This window comes from Aquarana catesbeiana, linkage group LG13, assembly GCF_042186555.1.
Source record: "Aquarana catesbeiana isolate 2022-GZ linkage group LG13, ASM4218655v1, whole genome shotgun sequence".
Taxonomy (NCBI): domain Eukaryota; kingdom Metazoa; phylum Chordata; class Amphibia; order Anura; family Ranidae; genus Aquarana; species Aquarana catesbeiana.
The window spans coordinates 28,912,348-28,933,712 of record NC_133336.1 but is presented as its reverse complement, the minus strand read 5'-3'; the positions used below and the strand labels follow the sequence as shown (position 1 = coordinate 28,933,712).

General features: G+C 45.8%; 1 protein-coding gene across 2 annotated transcripts in view; it reads right to left on the bottom strand.

Annotated features, from left to right (window-relative positions):
- CDC42BPB (CDC42 binding protein kinase beta) overlaps positions 1-21,365 on the bottom strand; it is a 207,285-nt gene that overhangs the window by 22,782 nt on the left and 163,138 nt on the right. For both annotated transcript variants that reach the window (XM_073608630.1, XM_073608631.1), the window contains 7 exons: positions 17,355-17,432; positions 11,606-11,711; positions 8,073-8,209; positions 5,190-5,329; positions 4,987-5,068; positions 2,353-2,572; positions 1,906-1,968 (listed from right to left, as the gene is read on the bottom strand). In XM_073608630.1, coding sequence (XP_073464731.1) covers positions 1,906-1,968; positions 2,353-2,572; positions 4,987-5,068; positions 5,190-5,329; positions 8,073-8,209; positions 11,606-11,711; positions 17,355-17,432 — 826 coding nt within the window. The remainder of the gene's footprint in view (positions 1-1,905; positions 1,969-2,352; positions 2,573-4,986; positions 5,069-5,189; positions 5,330-8,072; positions 8,210-11,605; positions 11,712-17,354; positions 17,433-21,365) is intronic.

The following is a 21,365-nucleotide window of genomic DNA, read 5'->3' as shown; positions in this document are numbered from 1 at the left end:
TAAACTGAAGGACTTATGAATAAATGGTTGTGGAATGAATCATCTGAGTTTCCATTATTTCTTGGGGAAATTCGCTTTTATATACAAGCACATTGGATTACAAGCATGTTTCCTGGAATAAATTATGCTCACAATCCAAGGTTTTACTGTAGCAATATTGGAAAATTTATTAAATTGTGTTAGAGGCAGTAACATTATGTCTGTTTTTTTAGGGTTACAAACACTTTAATTTCCGAGTCACTGACCTGCTCACTAATACAAATATGGAGTTTTAAACTTTACTTGCTGCATTCTTCCTCCAGGTCAGTGCCTCAGAAAATACTAAAGTACGAGAAAAAGCCAGACAAGTAGCATTTTTAGGGGGCAACCAACAATGGCAGCATACTTCTTGAAATGCAGGATTCCTTTAAATTGAATCCAGGCTTTGGTGTATATGGAAAAAAGTAACCAGCGCACTTTAAGGCCGCCCCTTTCAGAATCTTATAATACATTAAGAGATTATTGATTTCCCGCCAGGAATGAAAAGAAAAGAAAAAAAAAAAAAATCAGTGTTAGTCCCGAGTCAATCCAAGTTGGAGCTTACACTGGGCTGAAGAATCTCCCCACCCTCATGTGACTGTGTTGGTTCTGGCAGGACCAGTTACCAAGCACTAGCGCTGTCACATGGGACAAAAAGGAGCAAGTCACGTGATTCACTACAGAAAGTATATACTTCTGGAACAAATCGGTGGAGGGGAAGGCGAGTATGCTGAAAAGTGGTCAAACATTAAAGTGTCACCAAACCCACATCATAAAAAATTCTCAATAAATGGTGTATTACATGCTGTTCATACTCAGTCACTATGAGATTCATTTTCTGTATACTGCAAAAAACCTGGTTGATCCTGCAGCTTTCTATCTTCTCCTCCTGTCCAAGTCCTCAATTAAACTAGGGAATTTTGCAGAGCAGTGTTGGCTCTTTGCTCCAGTAGCGGACTTGGTATGCAAGTGGAAATATCACAGAAGCAGAATATATAAAGCCCCGATTCAGTTTTATTTAGAATCATATCATAAAAATCCAACAGATTTTGAAGGTTCAAATGGTCTCCCCTTCATCCTGAGGGGTAATAAGTCTGATAAACACGCCAGATGTTGAACCTTAGAATCAAGTTTTCCGCCATCTGGTGCAGCCATCATACGAAATACCTCTCAAGTTTTATCACCCCGGACACACTTTGTTCAACAGAACCACCCAAATCAGTGTATTTCACTATAAGCAAAACTTTTAGCCAAACACATAATACAGATAGGCGGTGATTGGCTTGTCTGTACCATGTGATCACTGTGACCAATCACAGCTAGCAACACAATTGTACACAATGAATGGCATGAAAGGAAGCCATTCAATGTTTACCATTGTCGGGATCTGTTGCGATTGGTCACAGTGATCACAGGGTACCGGCAGCGGCCTGGTACAATGATCAGTCATCCACTGTGTCCGGGAGACACATCGGGTGACAGATCACGCTGGAGCATGACCTGTTCAAGGGAGGACGTCCCAGAACAATGGGGTTCCTGCCTGGCTATCATTTTACAATGGCCTGGGCTAGAAGCAGTTAAAGAAGTTACTAGAACCAATTTTGAGTGTGGAGGTTGGAAATAAAGACCCCATCTCCGCTGCATTGACTGTATGTAGCGCTCCTAAAGGATTTCAAAAAGGGGGCATCGCTGCAACTTCATATCCTGCAGGTTCAAGCTGTTTTCTACAAACCCACATCTGACTTTGATTCATTATTTTCTAGTGGCCCATCACTCCTGGAAAAGACTGTTAGCAAGAACTGATGGGGGGGGGCCTTCACTAAAAATCAGTTTAAGATAGAAGGGAATTTGCATTGTTACGTGGGAGCAGTAGAATGCTAAACTCACCATCTCTTGTAACCTCTATTACATACAGTCCTTCTTCTGTCCCAACAGCTATCCGGTCCCGATCTACCAGAGAGAAAAAAAAATAGTGCATTAACTTTTTTCAAGGTGCATTTCAGACAACCCTCGGCTTTCCAGGGGACGTTAAATGAGATGAAAGTTGCAAACCAACTAATCTTTTTTCTTAACTAGAAAGGATAAAACTGATATAGGAAATCACTAAGGGGGAGACTTACTAAAACTGGTGCAGCTGTGCATGATAGCCAATCCGCTTCTAACTTCAGCTTATTCAATTACGTTTTCACAATAAAACCTGGAAGCTGATGGGTTTTAATGCAGAAATGCACCAGATTTTGCACACTCCAGCTTTAGCATATATTCCCCTAACTAATAACTTAGCATGACCAATAATACACATCTAATACAATATCAATACATATATCAATGTACCTATAATAGCTGCTGCCACAATGGTTTTGATGAGAGGCAGAGTGCTATCGTAGGCTTCTTGTGGACAATGTATTACTTTGTTCCTTAGATTGTTCTTCTGTAAGATCGCTTGCAGCCCCTCTAGGATCCCGACCCACTTCCTCTTCTCATGCTCGCTCTCCGTCAGGATGAGTAGGGAGGCTGTGGTCTTGGAGGGAGCACCTAGAAGAGATGCCGTCACCTGGACAGACAAATCGAAAAACATTTTTAAAATTAAACTTTCATTGTGCCTCCAAAAGAGCATCTATTATGTCATTCTGGATACTACAGGCCATGACTTGAGAAACCCCAGGTAGCCTGTGTGTGTAGAAATAGACTGTTTGCTACCAAAATTTGTAAACTTATTTTTTTTATTTATTTTTATTATTTATTTATTTTTATGCAAACTTATTTATTTGTAAACTTCTATATATTAATTAAAAAATATATATAATATATATATATATATTTATACATATACACACACATATACATACACACATCCCCACTTCTTTCAAGAAGTGGATGTGTATGAATTATTTTTTAACATAAGGATATCGTCAACCACCCACCTGCAATGTACTGTAGATGGGTGGCTGCTGTAGACAAAGCGACATACTTGTACATCGCTGCTTACTTTCGGGTTTCGGGCGCGTGCATCTGGTGTGATTGTACACAGTGGGAACCTGTCAGCCCCGTTGTGTACAATCAGCGGCCGGGACCTGCTGAACAACTGTGTCCAATCACAGCCCAGAGCTGGTAAACAATACAGAGCTCTGTGCAGAAGGAATGGTCTGTCAGTTTTGGGGTGAGAAACTGAGAGATCTTAGTAAAAGCAACACATATTACAGTTAGGCACACATTTAACCTCTTGATTTCCCTAGATGTTAACCTCTTCCCAGCCATGACAGTGTATAGTATTATCACTGATCACTGTATTAATGTTACTGGTGATATATTAAAGGGGTTGTAAAGGTAAAAATTTTTTTTTTTTTAAATAACAAACATGTTATACTTACCTTCACTGTGCAGCTCGTTCTGCACAGAGTGGCCCCGAACCTGGTCTTCTGGGGTCCCTCGGCGGCTGTTTCAGCTCCTGCCCGCAAGCATTAACCACCTTAATGCGAGCTCCCTCGCATGGTGGTTAGTGCTTGCGGGCGCGCTCCCGTGATACAGCCGGCGGCTATAGCCGCTCACTGTATCACTCGGCCCCGCCCCCCAGCGCGCCGCGTCATTGGATGTGATTGACAGCAGCGCGAGCCAATGGCTGCGCTGCTTCCAATCCATCCACTGTAGCCAATCAGCGGCCAGGGTGAGCGGAGGAATAGATGTCGGGAACGTGAAGCTGACTTTCGAGGCGTCAGGTAAGTAAAACGGGGGGGCTTGGGGCGGCGGTATTGTCATAAGTTTTTTCACCTTAATGCATAGAATGCATTAAGGTGAAAAAATTTTTACCTTTACAACCCCTTTAAGGTGAGAAACCTTGAGGGTTTACAACCCCTTTAAGAAAAATTTTTTTTTTTTTTACTTAAAGGGGAGTTCCAATTTAAAAAAAAAAATTAAAAGTCAGCAGCTACAAATACTGCAGCTGCTGACTTTTAATAATCAGACACTTGCCTGTCCCAGGGTCTAGCGATGCGGGGGAATGAAGCCCCGCTCCTCTTCCCCTCCTCTCTGCTGTGGGTGCCAGGGTGAGGCTTCACAGCCGGGCACGCACTGCGTATGTGCGAGCCGCACCGCGTGCTGTGACTGGCCAGGCAATCATCTGGGACCTGTGAGGTGTGAAGTGGGAGCTGGATCCATCTAAAAAGAGGGTTTCCGCCCCCCCCCCCCAAAAAAAATTGACATGCCAAATGTGGCATGTCAGGGGGTCACCTTCCCTTAAAGCGGAAGCTCCATTTTTGGGTGGAACTCTGCTTTAACTTTTTTTTTTTCCCCATCACATAGGGGACAAAAAATTCTCCTATGTGATGACTTTTTGGTGACAGGTTCTCTTCTCTTCAGACCCTGCACATCTCCCCTCTGCTCTACTTAATGTAATGCACATTGCACTGCATTACATCCTTTACCGGGCACTTTACCCACATGTATGGAAGCAAAGGGGTGGCAGCGGAGCCACCTGAATGCGTCCACATGACAAGTGAGCCCTGCTGCTTGCCCATAAGCAGGGCTAAATGTAAAAAAAAAAAAAAAGTACCTGCCCGGTACTGCATGTCCCAGGCATCGGGCGATACAAATTGTACATCCCTGCAACAGTGAATGGGCTGACAAAATCCCAGGCAGCAAGACGCAATTTTTTTAATCGCCATGGGTACCTGGCACCTGGAATTTGTCGAGCCCTGTCTATATGGCTTTTTGCTGACTAATTCTGTACTCGACAATTCAGTCAGCAGACATATCTGTCAATCAGCTTTCCACTCAGATGATCCAACAGGTAAAACTTGACTCAATTAATCTGTCAAAATGCAAGATAAACACGGCTCACACGTCAGCCCAGCCAACGAAACAAACCAGAACTAATTCTTTAATTACAAATAAGAGGTACTCTTCGCGCTTCTGTCACGAACACCAGTGTTGTACTTTTAAGAGTAAGAAAAGATTCCGCATTACACGTACCCTAAATATGCAGGGAATGTCCTTGCGGGTTGCATGTATGACATCCGATGCCAAGACCGAGCTCACAGAAAACTCTTCATCTCTGATTAAAGCAAACAAACAGAAGAATGTGAATTTGGGGAGGGAGGGTTTGGGGGTTAATTTGGGTCATCCCTGGAGATCACCTACTAAGCTGTTCTATGAAGTGCGGAGAAACCGCCCACCTTAGATCCACAACCTGGCTGGCGACCACCCCGGGCTGCATGGACTTCCCTTCTGGAACGTCGTACAAGAAGAGCTTACAATCGCACACCACTGCGTACGCCCTCTGCCAACCCTTCTTCACTCCAGTGGGCTTTGGGATCTGTGAGATAAAAGGATTTATTTCAGAAACAGCTTTACAAAGGCTATTGTTATTTATATGAATTAGGATTAAGACAAATGGATACAATCTCAGAAAGTATAAGAAGCTTCTGCTATTGAAAGTGATTGTAAAGTGTATTTTTTTTTTTCAATAAAAATAACAAACATGTTATACTTACCTGCTCTGTGCAGTGGATTTGCACAGAGCAACCCGGACCCTCCTTTTTTCAGGTCCCTCTTCTGTGCTCCTAGCCCCTTCCTCCTGTTGAGTGCCACCACAGTAAGCAGCTTGCTATGGGGGCACCTGAGCCGAGTCACAGCTCCGTGGGTCCATTCAGACACAGATCCGCAGCCCGTTCCCGCCCCCTCTCTCTCTCCTGATTGGCTGACTGACTGCGGCGGGAGCCAATGGCACCGCTGCTGTGTCTTAGCCAATCACGAGGGAGAGTCTCGGATGGCCGAGACACTCATGGACTATGTGTCCATTCAGACATGGAGCCCCCCCTCTCTCCTAATAGGCTCACTGATCGATTGAAAGCAGCGGGAGCCAATGGCATCGCTGCTGTGTCTCAGCCAATCAGGAGGGATTGCTGAAGCACTCATGGACATCGTTGAAGAGAGATGGGGCTCAGGTAAGTAAGAGGGGGGCTGTTGCACACAGAAGTCTTTTAATCTTAATGCATAGAATGCATTAAGATAAAAAACCTTCTGACTTTAAAATCCTTTAAACTCTTTGTGGCCGCCCACAGCGAGTCCACATCATAAAAGACTTCTGTTTCTGGTATAATGTGCATACAAGTTATTCTGTGGAGAGACCACTACGTCACTACTTAACATTACCCATTTAATGCCAAGCCACCTATTGTTTATTAGCAGTGACAATAAAATATATGCTTTATCAGGTCCTGCTGGCATTGGGGCCTTAATTCTCTAAAGAGCTATTAAAACCTTGGTTGTTTAAAAAAACTAAACAAAAAAAGACTAAACATGTTATTCTTACCTGCTCTGTGTAGTGGTTTTGCACAGAGCAAAAAAAAAGCAACCCGCACAGTTTAGGAGATATCCCCTGTATCTGCCTGTGCTGTCGTCATCGGAACATGCGCACTGAAGCAATGGCACGTACGTGCCGTTTGCTTCAGTGAGTGTGCCATTATCGCCGGCTCTCGAACGCATGCGCGGAAGTGACGTGATGGTGGTGCGGGCCAATCACAGTGCCAGAGCCACGATACCCAGAAGTAACTCTGGGAGCGATGTCGCTGGCCAGTGCTGTGTACCGCAGCGGGGGGCTTTGATCTCAGGCGAGTATTACATAATGAGCTAGTATGCTATGCAGGTCTACAACCACTTTAACCACTAAGCCACCGTCATATGACGGTGGGACGAGGCTTCTGTTGTTCTGGGCGGACGTCACATGACGTGATCGCCCTCCCGAGCCACTAGGCGTTGCGTCGCTCGGGACCCGGTGCGCGTACACGGCGGCCGCGATGTCCGCCGGGCACCCGCGATTGCCGGGTAACAGAGCAGGACCGTGGATCTGTGCATGTAAACACAGATCCACATCCTGTCAGAGAGGAGAGGAGACCGATGGTGTGTCCCTTGTACATAGGGACACCGATCGGTCTCCTCCCCTAGTGAGTCCCCTCCCCCCCAGTTAGAATCACCTCCCTAGGTCATACATTAACCCCTCGATCGCCCCCTAGTGTTAACCCCTGCCAGTCACATTTACACAGTAATCAATGCATTTTTATAGCACGGACCGCTGTATAAATGTGAATGGTCCCAAAAATGTGTCAAAAGTGTCCGATATGTCCGCTGCAATATCGCAGTCCCAATAAAAATCGCAGATCGCCGCCATTACTAGTAAAAAATAAATAAAAATGCTATAAATATATCCCCTATTTTGTAGAGCTATAACTTTTGCGCAAACCAATCAATATACGCTTATCGCAATTTTTTTTAACCAAAAATATGTAGAAGAATATGTATCGACCTAAACTGAGGAAAAAATTTGTTAAAAAAAAAAATTGGATATTTATTATAGCAAAAAGTAAAAAATATTGTGTTTTTTCAAAATTGTCCCTATTCTTTTGTTTATAACGCAATAAATAAAAACCGCAGAGGTGATCAAATACCACCAAAAGAAAGCTCTATTTGTGGGGAAAAAATGATAAAAATTTCATTAGGGTGCAGTGTAACATGACCGCGCAATTGTCATTCAAAGTGCGACAGCGCTGAAAACTGAAAAAAATGGCTTGGGCAGGAAGGGGGTGAAAGAGCCCTGTATTGAGGTGGTTAATGAATAATTAGATTCGCCTTAAATTCTTGTTAGTTAAGATGTTGTTGCCCAAAATGTAGCTTTGCTCCTAAGACTTTCATTGGGGGGTGTATTCATTTTTGCAACATGGTCTTCAATTAGTTTGTTAGGAAAAATACTGTGTGTGCAAATGAACAAATCTTGGTTGCAATCAATGGCCCGCATTTGTGGGAGTATTTTGTAGTATAGTGTCCCATAGAGCTTGTGTATCCATAGACAACACTATCAGTAATACTTTATTCAATAAATTGAGTGCTGCAACCATCGACTTTACTCATTTGTATATAAGGACTGTTGAGGTCAGCCGTGTTGCTTGTGTTACGGTAATATTTACACATATTTGAGGGATCAAAGTTTTTATTACATATTAAATCCACTGAATACTAAAAACAGTGTAATGGTGCATATATCACCCCTTGAGGTTGCTTACCCTGACATAGCCCTTGTAGGCAGTCCCAATACCACGCTGTACATCCACTCCAAGTGGTCTCTTGGACTGTTCTGCTGGGATTGGACACACTTGAGGAGAACTGTCTTTACATGACACGTGACAAGAAAAAGGACACACTGGATAAAAAGAAGAAAAAAAAAAAAAAAGGAACATTAAATTGAATCCACATCTATAGGAATCTCCCCTCTCCGTGCTGCATTCTCATCATATATAACAAGAGAACCAATACTGTGCACTCTTCTCTTGCAGAGCTGGAGTCCTGAGTTCAGAGAACAATATGGCCAATCTTTTGGCCATACTTCTCATGTGAGACACAGGAGGGCACTTATTTGGGCTCTACTGTGACCCAGATTCAGCAGACAGTGGGCTAAAGCCCCGTTTAGCAGCAGACATCACAGAGCCACTCCAGACTCAGGAGGGATCCCGACAATGACAGGATCCACCCAGATGCCCAACAGGCAAGCTGGCTCAACCTTTCAGCATGCCGCTGAAAGCCTGAGCCAGCCACTCCCGCCCCCTCTTCTGCCTGGCACTCTGGTGAGAACACAGATTGGTGACCGACCGTCGCTGCCCTCTGCTCAGAGAACTGAGTGATTAGCGGTCATGTAACTGCTCAGTTCTTAAGTATAGAGCCAGCGGATAACAGCTTGCATCACTGGACTGATGCTGTAGCAGGTATGTACCTTATTTTTCGCTCAATAAGACACCCCCCCCCCCCAAAAAAAATGGGGGGAAATGTCCCTGCGTCTTATGGTGCGAATACTGACCAGCCTCCCCCCATCGCTGTGTCAGAATACCGGTGCTCAGCTTCTCTGTGGAGGAGAGAGAGGACAGGATGTGAGGTGCATCCTGGCAGAGGTATACCAAGGGGGAGCAGTCCACCCCGGGTGCCAAAACGTGGGGGGTATCAGTGGTGTCGCTATGGGGGTGCGCTCCGCACCCAGGTCAGGTGACACCCGCCAGAGGTGACAACATCCCGTGAGCCTTGGCTGCTCCCTTTGGTAGTTTTTTTCAGCCTGAACCCCCCCCCCCCCCCCGGCGCCGTGGCCTGGTCCAGTCTGTCACTTCCTGCCCCTCCCATCTGCAGCTGCTGCTGCAAACTGTGTCCCCAGTCCTCCAGACCTTCCTAGCTGCCGCCCCGCCTGGGCGTATCTGAGGCTGAGAGCCAGCCAGTCGCCCACCGGGTGAGGGGGTTGTCGATTGCAATGGCAATGTCCTCCGCTGCCTGAGGTGAGCTGGTTATAAGGGGGTGGGAGGTGTGGGCTGGCATGGTATCCACCGCCCAGTCACCTGAGATGGTGTTTAAGAGGCTGAAGGGGTGTTTGTGTCTGCCCTGCCACCCCAGAGCTATTCTGTGAAGGGGGGGGGGAGGTTGCTGTGTCCACCACCACCAACCAAGTATAGTGTAGCTGAGCTGATTTGATAGGGGGGTTGGTATTGCTGTGTGTCCACCACCCACCTATAGTAGTATTAGTATAATAAAATATTTTAGTGCACCATTTGGTTCAGAATATTTTTTTTCTTGTTTTCCTCCTCTAAAACCTAGGTGTGTCTTATGGAGCGAAAAATACGGGTATGTTTTTTTTTCTTTTTTTTTTTCATTTGCACACTTCACCTTTCAGGCATCACAGATCTGTATTTGCACCACTTCCAAAGGTAAACATACCAGTACAATCATCTGCCTGAGCAATTTGGCTCTAGAGTGTGCAGGTTTGTAAGTACAGTTTGTACGCTATAGTCTAAAGCCAACAAGAGTAGATACTGATGAGGTGCTATATCAATTTGCCATTTGTATACATTTGTTTTGCATTTTTGTTTTTATGGTTTAATAATAAAATAAATAAACTGACACCATGTATTTAGCAATAATGAAGCAGTGTTTTTTTTTTGGGGGGGGGGGGGGATACTTAGACAGATGCTGCATCTGTCCTCCGCCGGCTCTAACACTGAGAACTGAGCAATCTAACACTGCCGATTACTCCGTTCTCACAGCTCCCTGAGCAAAGAGCTGGTGGCTGTTAGTCACCGGCTCTCTGCTCTGCCCCTCCAGTGCTCACTGGAGTGCTGGGATGTGGAGGAGGCATTAGTGGCCAGATCAGGCTCTCGTGGCATGCTGAGAGGCTGAGCCGGGTGCCGGTCCAGGCATATGGGCGGATCCTGACCATATGGTCACGATCTTTCCCCAGCATGGACCGGCTCTGTGGCGTCAGCCCGCTGTCTGCTGAAAACGGGTCACAGGAGTGCAGAATGAACTGCACTCCTGTTATCCTCAGGGTAACTCCTGTTGCAGTGCAGTTCATTCTGCACCACTACTTTCATTTGTATTTTAAATTGAATGGGTTGTTTTACAAGGAGAGGGTTCACATATACTTTAACTAGGTTGCAAGGTTAGACACTTGGCTATGTTTTGCAGTAGAGGCTGCAGGTTAAGAACAGGGGAGCAGAAGCAGCAATTATAGAACCTCCTCATTAGCGGCCAGTTCACACCACATGCAGTCCAGTGCATTTTTTTTCTGCAATAAAAACGCATGGAAAGTAGGTTATATGATTTTCAATGGCATAGCTCACACTAGTGCTTGCAGTTCCAGTAAAAAAAAAAAAAAAAAAAAAAAAGTAGAACATTCTGCATTTTTCCTGCACTGGACTATACTGGAATGCTGTAAAAAGCATAAAAAACACACTGGAACACACATGTCCTTATTTAAGGTTAAGAAAAAAAAAAAAGGGGGGGGGGGGTGTGCACTGAACTGCATCAAAAACGCACTGGAACGCAACAAAAACTTGCATGGAGAAAAGCATCTGGAACCAGTGGAGGCTGGTGCTCAAAATTTTTTGAAAAGAAATCAATTGCAGCCAGTGTGCCCATCAAATTCCACCAGTGTGCCCAAATTCCGCCAGTGTGCCCATCAAATTCTGCCAGTGTGCCAATCATATATGCTGCCAGTGTCCCTGCCAGGACACCCTGCTCACGCTCACACCCCCACCCCCCCAAACAGGTCTCACTGACCTGCCTCCAGATTGGTGGGGAGGCAATGCGGTGTGAAAACAGCGAAAATTCATTCGCTATGGGCACACAATTGAGTGGGATCAGGACGCACTCTCTGTGCCCCAAGCCCACCCTTTTTTGAAGCCTATTAGAGCCTCTGGCTCTAATCAGGTGCTTCAAAAAAAAATAAAATAAACCCCCTCCTGCCCCCGGCATAGGAGTCCATGCATCCGGTGTCCTGAAAGGGGCCGGGCGCATGGATAGGGAGGTGGCAGAAGGGATAGGTGGGCAGTGCCCTTGCGCCCACAATGCACGGGCCGTCACTATCTGGAACACATCCGGACAGCGTTTCTATGGTGTGAACTGGCCATAAGAACAAACAAGGAAACCAAATTACAAATCTAAATAAACTTAACAAAAAATATGCAAGTGCAGAACACCACTAGCAATTATTTCTAACTTTTCAGATACAGTGACACTTCTGAAATGCCCAAATTATATGGATTTCGATGGTGAAAATACAAACCTTCGCAGGCGTAGCCTTGCCGTAAAATCCCGACCATGAGTGAGGTACAGTGGGAACACTGAGTGGGGCTTGTGAAAGTCTTTATCGCTAGCTGATGAGCCTTGGGCTGGAAAAAAAAAAAAATATCACACATAGTATTTAAGTGAACCTGTTGCTCGACCCTACATCTGCACAAAGGTGACCGATCGAAAGACACTCCTCTGCGCCAAAATTGTAGGTAAGGGTTTGAAGAGAGTGAGGAGACAAACTGCTGCGGGTGTAAAGGTCCTGCAGATACTTGTAGAAGCCCCCAAATCTTCTGGTCTTGGACAAATCTGTAGGATTGAAGTAGAGACACCCAGAGGTGCCAACATGCATGTCTTCATCTAGTAGGGTTGCACCAATACAGTTTATTACCAATACTTGTGCTCAAGTACTCACTGATACCAATTACCGGATACCTTTGTGGTGCGAATGGATCCCATAAAGAATAAATGGTGTCAAATTGCACTGCAAAGAATCGCATGTGATTTGAACAGGAATGCAGTGTGATTCCTGTCCAAATCGCATGCAGTTTCCCATACTGCTCCTGTGTGAACCCAGGCTGAAGTCACTATGACTGTGGTTCACAAAGAAGCGGTAGGGGAAACCGCATGTGATTCCGACAAGAATCGCACGGCATTGCTTCTCAAATCACATGCGATCCTTTGCAGTGCGATTTGAGCCTATTCATTTTGTATGGGGTCAAATTGAAGCGCAAAAGGTATTGGTTTTAGGTATCGGAGCATTTGCAGTACTCGTAGCGAATACCGATACTGGTATCGAGGCAACCCTACTATTTAGCAAATCTCAACAATCTCCTGCAGTCCTACAGTTATTCTTGTGAGCTCCTCTGGGTGTCTGCACTTGAAACATACAGATTTGGAGAAGACAAGAAGATTTGGGGGGTCGCGGCAGTTATCTGCATGCACTTCAAACCTGCAGATTTTCCCCTTTGCCCAGTGACAGTCTCTTTAATAGCTACGATCGCCTTTCTGAACAAGCTACACTTGTATTTAGGGTGCAACATGTTCAGCATGCACCCAATCCCCCCTCCCCCCCCACCTGGGCCAGTGGGTGGGGGATCCTCTTCCTTGCACCCACTGTCACAATTGGAAAAACAGTTCATCCGCAGGGCCCCGCCCACAAGGTCGCGTCAGTCAATCGCAGTTTCCTGTGAATAGACAGACTGCAAGTACCATCAGCCATTGCGGTGGCTTGTAGTTCTCACTGATCTGTGAGGGCCCTGGTGAGCGCTCTCGTAGTTCATTGATCTTCCTTAAAGCGGACCTTCAGTCATTTTTTCATCTTTCCATCTATTAAATCTTCTGCCCTTGTTGTTTTATCTTTGGGTAGTAAAACATTTTTTTTCTGCCAGTAAATACCTTATACAGCCCACTTCCTGTTTCTTGTCTGGTCATTAGCCTAGGCTTATGACACCACCTCTCCTTCACTCCTGTGAGAGTTTGCAAGGAAGGGAGGGGGATGAATCATAAGAGGGCCAATGAGAGCTGCAGAGCTGGAGGTGTGCCTCTGTGTAAATCCAGAAAGAGAACAGGCAGTAGCTTCAGCTGCCCACAGTTAAAATGGCCGCAGCCAGACTCAGTGGAGGGAGATTTCTGCAGCATATTTGACAAGTACAGAATAACAGTATATTTAAAATAATATGCAAAGTGGTTGGAGGGAAGCTTCAGAATGACAAGGATGTTTTTATAACAAATCATGTGAGCAGGCTGCAGTTCCTCTTTAAATAACTGCCTGCCCATATTGAAAATACGGGTATACAATTATCCTGAAGGTCTGCAGAAGCGCTGCATTGCACCCATCATCTGCTGATGGCGGGTTCAATGCTCTGCTGGCTCCTCAGAAGAAGAAGAAAAAAAAAAAAAAAAGAAAAAAAAAAAAGAAGATAAATGCACTTTTTTTTTACCAGGAAAAAAAAAACGTGCATTTGTTAGTTTTTTAAAAGGTGAAACTTTAAAGAGAACCTGTGGTTTTAGCTCCTTTGACAAAGTATCTAAGTGATAAAAGTGCTTTGCACACATTATTAAATTAGTGAAAGCCCCCAAAGTGTAATATAGCGTGTGGGAAACCAAGTAAGAGCCGTGTTCTGACATGAGCAGGGACACAATTCTATAGAACTTCCTGTTCCCTGGACAGAAGAGTGCTGACTCTACAGCGGGACAGGAAGTGGGGCTGGACACACAAGCACCTCTATTGTGATAGAATGGAAGTCGCTGGTCTCCTGACACTGGGTGAGAACATTTTTATGGCACACCACAGAAGATCTGGACTTCAAATCAGCTGACTACAAGATATTTTAATGCACTGATAAGCAAAAGGTAGTATTGCTACCGCCACATCTCTTAAAGTATATGTAAACGCTAGAACAAAAATGTAATCTATTGCAGCTTAGCAGTCCTTCGATGTTGTGCCTGCATACAATCTCTTTTGTAAACCCCCCTCTTTATTTTTACCTAGTGATCCTGCCAGTAACACACATTCTGTTCTAGGGTGACATGGAGAAGCAGTATTGCTGCCTTAGGTTAGAACTACAGAACTGCTCCCCCTCTTCATTACATAGGGTGGGAGGGTGTTTTTAGTTAAAAAAGTCAGAAAGGCTCATAAACATTGCCGGGAGGACGTCCATGGTTATACCGGGCACCTGCAGACATCATCCCGGTATGAAAATTCTCCGCCGGCGATTCCTAAGTGATTCGAGTGGCTAAATAGCCGATCAATCACATCTGTGGGTGGTGGAAGGGGGTCCCAACCCCCGTCCGCCTGCACAGAAAAGAGAAAACAAGAGGTACTGACGTTGTTCCTTTGTGACCCTGGAAACGACGAGTATTCCGTCGCTTCTGGTCTGTTCACCTGGACGTTAGCGGCTAGGAAATCAGCCAGATACAGTTAAACCTTAGATTACGAGCATAATCTATTCCAGGAGAATGCTTGTAATCCAAAGCACTCGAATATCAAAGTTTCCCCATAGAAGTCAATGGAAACGAGGATAATTCGTTGAGCATTGACTTCTATTGCATGCAATACCACATGTGGCCAGAGGTTAGGGGGGGCGCCGGAGAGCCGCAGAAATACTTGGGGACAGCTCAGCTGAACTCGGAAACCCTCGGGAACTGAGTATTTCCGAACGTCTCCGAACCATTACGAGTGTCACTGGCGCCCCCACACCTCTGGCCAAATGCGGTAATGCACACCCCATTGGCTTGAAACCTGCTCGTTTTGCGAGACAACACTCGCAAACTGAGTCAGAATTTTTTTTTTTAAAGTTTGCTTGTCTTTCAAAACGCTCGTTAACCGCGTTACTCGTAAACCAAGGTTCCACTGTAATTCTGTGTCTGATCGGCTGCATTGGAGGCCAGAGAAGAGATTTGGGGTTTAATAGACCCCATAGCTCTCCATAAAGAGGACCTGTCACAGGCCCATGCTGTCACAAGGGATGTTGTTCATCCCTTGTGATAGCAATAAAGTTAATAAGTGTAAAAAAAAAAAAAAAAAAAAAATTTTTTAAAGTTTAAAAGTTTGGTATAAAATAAATAAACATATTTTAAAGAACCCCTGTACTTGTATTGATGGCTATGAGGATTTACCTTAGTTGTTCTTTTTTTATTTTTGTACAATAAAAATATATTAGTCTCTAAAAATAAAGGGGAACTTCAGTCCAAAATGTTCACCTCGCCCCCTTCAGCCCCCCAATATGTTCACCTCGCCCCCTTCAGCCCCCCAATATGTTCACCTCGCCCCCTTCAGCCCCCCAATATGTTCACCTCGCCCCCTTCAGCCCCCCAATATGTTCACCTCGCCCCCTTCAGCCCCCCAATATGTTCACCTCGCCCCCTTCAGTCCCCCAATATGTTCACCCCGCCCCCTTCAGTCCCCCAATATGTTCACCTCGCCCCCTTCGGTCCCCCAATATGTTCACCTCGCCCCCTTCGGTCCCCCAATATGTTCACCTCGCCCCCTTCAGTCCCCCAATATGTTCACCTCGCCCCCTTCAGTCCCCCAATATGTTCACCTCGCCCCCTTCAGTCCCCCAATATGTTCACCTCGCCCCCTTCAGTCCCCCAATATGTTCACCTTGCCCCCTTCAGCCCCCCAATATGTTCACCTTGCCCCCTTCAGCCCCCCAATATGTTCACCTCGCCCCCTTCAGTCCCCCAATATGTTGACCTCGCCCCCTTCAGTCCCCCAATATGTTCACCTCGCCCCCTTCGGTCCCCCAATATGTTCACCTCGCCCCCTTCGGTCCCCCAATATGTTCACTTCGCCCCCTTCAGTCCCCCAATATGTTCACCTCGCCCCCTTCAGTCCCCCAATATGTTCACCTCGCCCCCTTCAGTCCCCCAATATGTTCACCCCGCCCTCTTCAGTCCCCCAATATGTTCACCTCGCCCCCTTCGGTCCCCCAATATGTTCACCTCGTCCCCTTCAGTCCCCCAATATGTTCACCTCGCCCCCTTCAGTCCCCCAATATGTTCACCCCGCCCCCTTCAGTCCCCCAATATGTTCACCTCGTCCCCTTCAGTCCCCCAATACGTTCACCTCCTCCCCTTCACTCCCCCAATATGTTCACCTCGCCCCCTTCAGTCCCCCAATATGTTCACCTCGCCCCCTTCAGTCCCCCAATATGTTCACCTCGCCCCCTTCAGTCCCCCAATATGTTCACCTCGCCCCCTTCAGTCCCCCAATATGTTCACCTCGCCCCCTTCAGTCCCCCAATATGTTCACCCCGCCCCCTTCAGTCCCCCAATATGTTCACCCCGCCCCCTTCAGTCCCCCAATATGTTCACCTCGCCCCCTTCAGTCCCCCAATATGTTCACATCGCCCCCTTCAGTCCCCCAATATGTTCACATCGCCCCCTTCAGTCCCCCAATATGTTCACCTCGCCCCCTTCAGTCCCCCAATATGTTCACCCCGCCCCCTTCAGTCCCCCAATATGTTCACCTCGCCCCCTTCGGTCCCCCAATATGTTCACCTCGCCCCCTTCAGTCCCCCAATATGTTCACCTCGCCCCCTTCAGTCCCCCAATATGTTCACCCCGCCCCCTTCAGTCCCCCAATACGTTCACCTCCTCCCCTTCACTCCCCCAATATGTTCACATCGCCCCCTTCAGTCCCCCAATATGTTCACCTCGCCCCCTTCAGTCCCCCAATATGTTCACCCCGCCCCCTTCAGTCCCCCAATATGTTCACCTCGCCCCCTTCGGTCCCCCAATATGTTCACCTCGCCCCCTTCAGTCCCCCAATATGTTCACCTCGCCCCCTTCAGTCCCCCAATATGTTCACCCCGCCCCCTTCAGTCCCCCAATACGTTCACCTCCTCCCCTTCACTCCCCCAATATGTTCACCTCGTCCCCTTCAGTCCCCCAATACGTTCACCTCCTCCCCTTCACTCCCCCAATATGTTCACCTCGCCCCCTTCAGTCCCCCAATATGTTCACCTCGCCCCTACCTCTCCCACATCAACATCTTGCACCTATCAAGATGTGCCAAAGGCCTCTGCTGGGTCCTTTGGCACATCTGCACACAAGGTGTTATTTTTTTTGGCGCATGTATTTATAACGCACGCGGGTATCTGGAACCTTGATACCTGGAACATCGGCTTCAGCACTTGAAGTCTGGTCATTGTTATACTGATAGGAAGGTCCCCAGATATGTAGTATTTATCTTTCAATAATAAATGCATCCAGTGACTCTTCTGAAGACCACTTACCTTGGGAATAGAAATGGAAATTGGTGTAAAAGTTGGAGAGGGAGCAGGGGGTGTCCGGGGCTGAGACCGTACAGAATCCTACATGAAGAGAGACACAGATTACAACGCTGTTCAGTAATAGTTGAAGACTTTTCATATTAATATAAATATACGACTGGGACACAAAGCTTCCTATACCTGGAATTTAAGTAGTTTTTTTTAGAGTACCATTGACCGGTAAAGCAGATCTAAAGCCAAACCCTTTTTGGTCTAGTTTTGGATAGCAAAGGGAAGGGTTAGAATCTCTGTCAGGTTTTACTTCCTATGTCCCTCTTAAAGCGGAACTAAACTCTCTCAACCAATATTACCCATTTTTAATCCTTATGCTGCTAGCATTAGTAAACAGATAGGAAGTCATATTATATATTCTTGTTTCAAACTTTTTTTTATTTTTATATTTCTTGAGTTGCTTCCTGGTTTCTGGTCTAGGCCAAAATGATGTCATACATACCAGAAGTGTTCAGGGAAATGTTTTTCTCTTTTATCTGGAGGAGGTGCTGTCTCAGCTAAGCATAACCTCCTCCACAAACTGTACACAGAACATATGACACTCCTAATGTAAAGTCACTTAGTCCATTAAAACCATGAGTAGGAGTGATCTGCGCAAATTCCTAAATCATAAATGTAAATAATCGATCAAACATGTGCTAAAGCAATTTAAACAGTGAAATGGGTGATAAAAGTCCAAAATATCCAAAAATGGTGAAACGACTCTAAGAGATGAAAACAAATTCTTCTTAACAAAATATTTGTAACTTTGCAAAAGCTTAAAGCTCCCAGAGCCCTTACCTCTGTAAGAAGTGTAATCAACCTTATGAATCTCCTATGATGGAAACAGGCTCACAGCTGCGAATCTCCAATTTGCAAATGTGCTGGGGGTTCCGATTCTGGGTGGTGTTTGACATCATTATAGGGAGGTTTGAGCCCGGTCTAACTACTCCTTTGGGGCCCCTGATTACACGGTCAACTCCCGGTTCCAAACATTAAATGAAAACATAGAAAAGTCTCCCATAGTGTAGAACGTATAAACAGTGCAGGTTTATTCAAAAGCCAAATGGATCCTTACATTAAAAACAAGTTAAAAAAGCTTGTGCAGTGGAAACACGGCGTTAGAGACGCCTCTTACGTCCCTTCTGGCTCACTTTACGTATCCGGTCTTGCCCTACGTGTTACGTCACGACACGCGACTTCATCAGGGTCCCTGAAGCGATGTAAGAGGCGTCTCTAACGCCCTGTTTGCACTGCACAAGCTTTTTCAACTTGTTTTTAATGTAAGGATCCATTTGGCTTTTGAATAAACCTGCACTGTTTATACATACTACACTATGGGAGGCTATTCTATGTTTTCATTTAATGTTTGGAACCGGGAGTTGACTGTGTAATCGGGAGCCTCAAAGGAGTAGTTTGACATGATTATAGGGAGGTTTGAGCCCAGTCTAACACCACCCAGAATCGGAACCCCCAGCACGTTTGCAAATTGAAGATTCGCAGCTGTGAGCCTGTTTCCATCATAGGAGATCCATAAGGTTGATTATATTTCTTACGGAGGTAAGGGCCCTGGGAGCATTAAAGTGGTTGTAAACCCTTACAGACCACTTTAACCTACAGGTAAGCCTAGATTAAGGCTTACCTGTAGGTGCTTGAAATATCTCCTAGACCTACATGGTCTAGGAGCTATTTGCAAATCGCCGTAGGGCGATTTCTTCTGCACATGCGCCGGAGTTAGAAAGGGCACGCTGTGGCATTTCTAGCTCGGGTCATCGCGTGACTGGCGGCTCCTGCGCACATGCGCCGGAGTGACGTCACGCGACGCCGGTCAGTCACAGAGCCGGAGTTCGTGGCCCCGGAAGAGTAAAGAATGGACGCTCGCTGCTAGCGAGGAAGACGGGGACATTGCGGGCTTCTCCTGCAGGTAAGTGTCACATAATGGGCTGCTATGCAATGCATAGTAGCCCATTATGCTTTACCTTTGCAGGGAAACAAAGAGGAAGTAAAACCCATCAGGGTTTACTTCCTCTTTAAGCTTTTGCGAAGTCACAAAGATTTTGTTAAGAAGAATTTGTTTTTATCTCTTAGAAGAGTCGTTTCAACATTTTTGGATATTTTGGACTTTTATCACATATCTGATCTATTATTTACGATTTCGGAATTTGTGCTGATCACTCCTACTCATATGAGCAGGAGAAGGGCCCAGACTGAAACCTCTGCAGCTCCCGCAGAAGATCTGGGTAGGATCCCCTCAATGCAGAAGAAAACAAACAGCAGGACACGGAGATAAAATAAAAGTCCCTTTATTAAATCGAGCAGCACTCACATTGAAGTTAGGGTGAAACAGCATAAATGGGGAACATCTGAGACCAAGCAGCTGTGATCAGTGTGAGGCTGTAGGCATCACTGAGCAAACAGAAACCGAGGATGACAGGGCACCAGTAAGCTCAAGGTATAGATAGTAGCGGCAGTAATCTCTACCTAACATGAAGAGAGAAGCTGTCAAAATGCATGGTTGATATCGGGAGAGGGTGCGCGCATGACGCGTTTCCAGGGACTTCGCCCTCTTTTTCAAATGCTTCTGAAACGCGTACCTTCCTACAGGCCAAATCTGATCACAGTTGCTTGGTCTCGGATGTTCCCTATCCATGGTGTTTCATGCTAAATTCAATGCAAGTGTGCAGACTATTTTAATAAAGTCATCTTTATTTGATACGGATCTCAGTGCCCTGCTGTTTGTTTTCTTAAGCACACCCTCCTGCCTGCATGCCTGAGCTAAAAAAAGATGAATTCCAGGAAGTAAATGCTACATAAATACTCAAGATAGCTGCAGCTAAAAATGCTAAGGAGGTGTTTTTCAAAGTGATTTCTTAATAAAATTAGTATGGAATCATAGATGGATGAGGTCGCTTTGAATATTTAAAATGAATGAAATGGCGTTTTCAGATTGTGGTATTCATACACAGTTTAGTTTTAAGGAGATTCACCCTGTTTTGGTGAGCAGTCCCTGCAACAGTAAGCAATGGGAAATCCCAAAATGTCACCATTATCACTGGAACAGGATGTGAGGGAAATCTTGCCAAGTCACATTGCTCTTGGATATCTGGAGGTACCAGATATTTCCTTTAGCTCCCACCTCTCCAGTGATCAGAGTGGGAGCAAAAACAAGGCAAGTACATTTACCGGCCACTTTATTAGGTACACCTGTTTAATTGCTTGGTAACACAAATTTCTAATCAGCCAATCACAGGGCAGCAACTCAATGCATTTAGGCATCTAGACATGATGAAGACTACTTGCTGAAGTTCAAACTGAGCATCAGGAAGGGGATTTAAGTGACTTTGAACATGGCATGGTTGTTGGTGCCAGACGGGTTGGTCTGATTATTTCAGAAACTGCTGATCTACTGGGATTTTCACGCACAACCATCTCTCAGCCCCGGTTCACACAGGGGCGACTTTGTCAGGCGACTTAGCTGCCTGACAAGACGTGTCCTGTTCTGTACTACGGAACCGTTCTAATAGGAGCAACGCAAGTCGCTCAGACTTAGAAAAAGGTTCCTGTAGTATTTTTGGGGCGACTTCACGCGACTTGCATTGACTTCTATACAGAAGTCATTTTGCAAGTCGCCGCTGAAGTCGTGTGCAGGTCGCCTCGGTGAGTCGACCTGCAAGTCGTGTTACCCCTGTGTGAACCGGCACTCAGGGTTTACAGGGAATGGTCCAAAAAAAAAAAAAAAAAAAAAAAAGAAAAAATATCCAGTGAGCGGCAGTTGTGTGGATGAACATACCTTGTTGAGGTCAGAGGAGAATGGGCAGACTGGTTCGAGATAATAGAAAGGCAACAGTAACTCAAATAATCACTCGTTACACCCAAGGTATGCAGAATACCATCTCTGAATGCACAACACATCGAACCTTGAAGCAGATGGGCTACAGCAGCAGAAGACCACACCGGGGGCCACTCCTGTCAGCTAAGAACAGG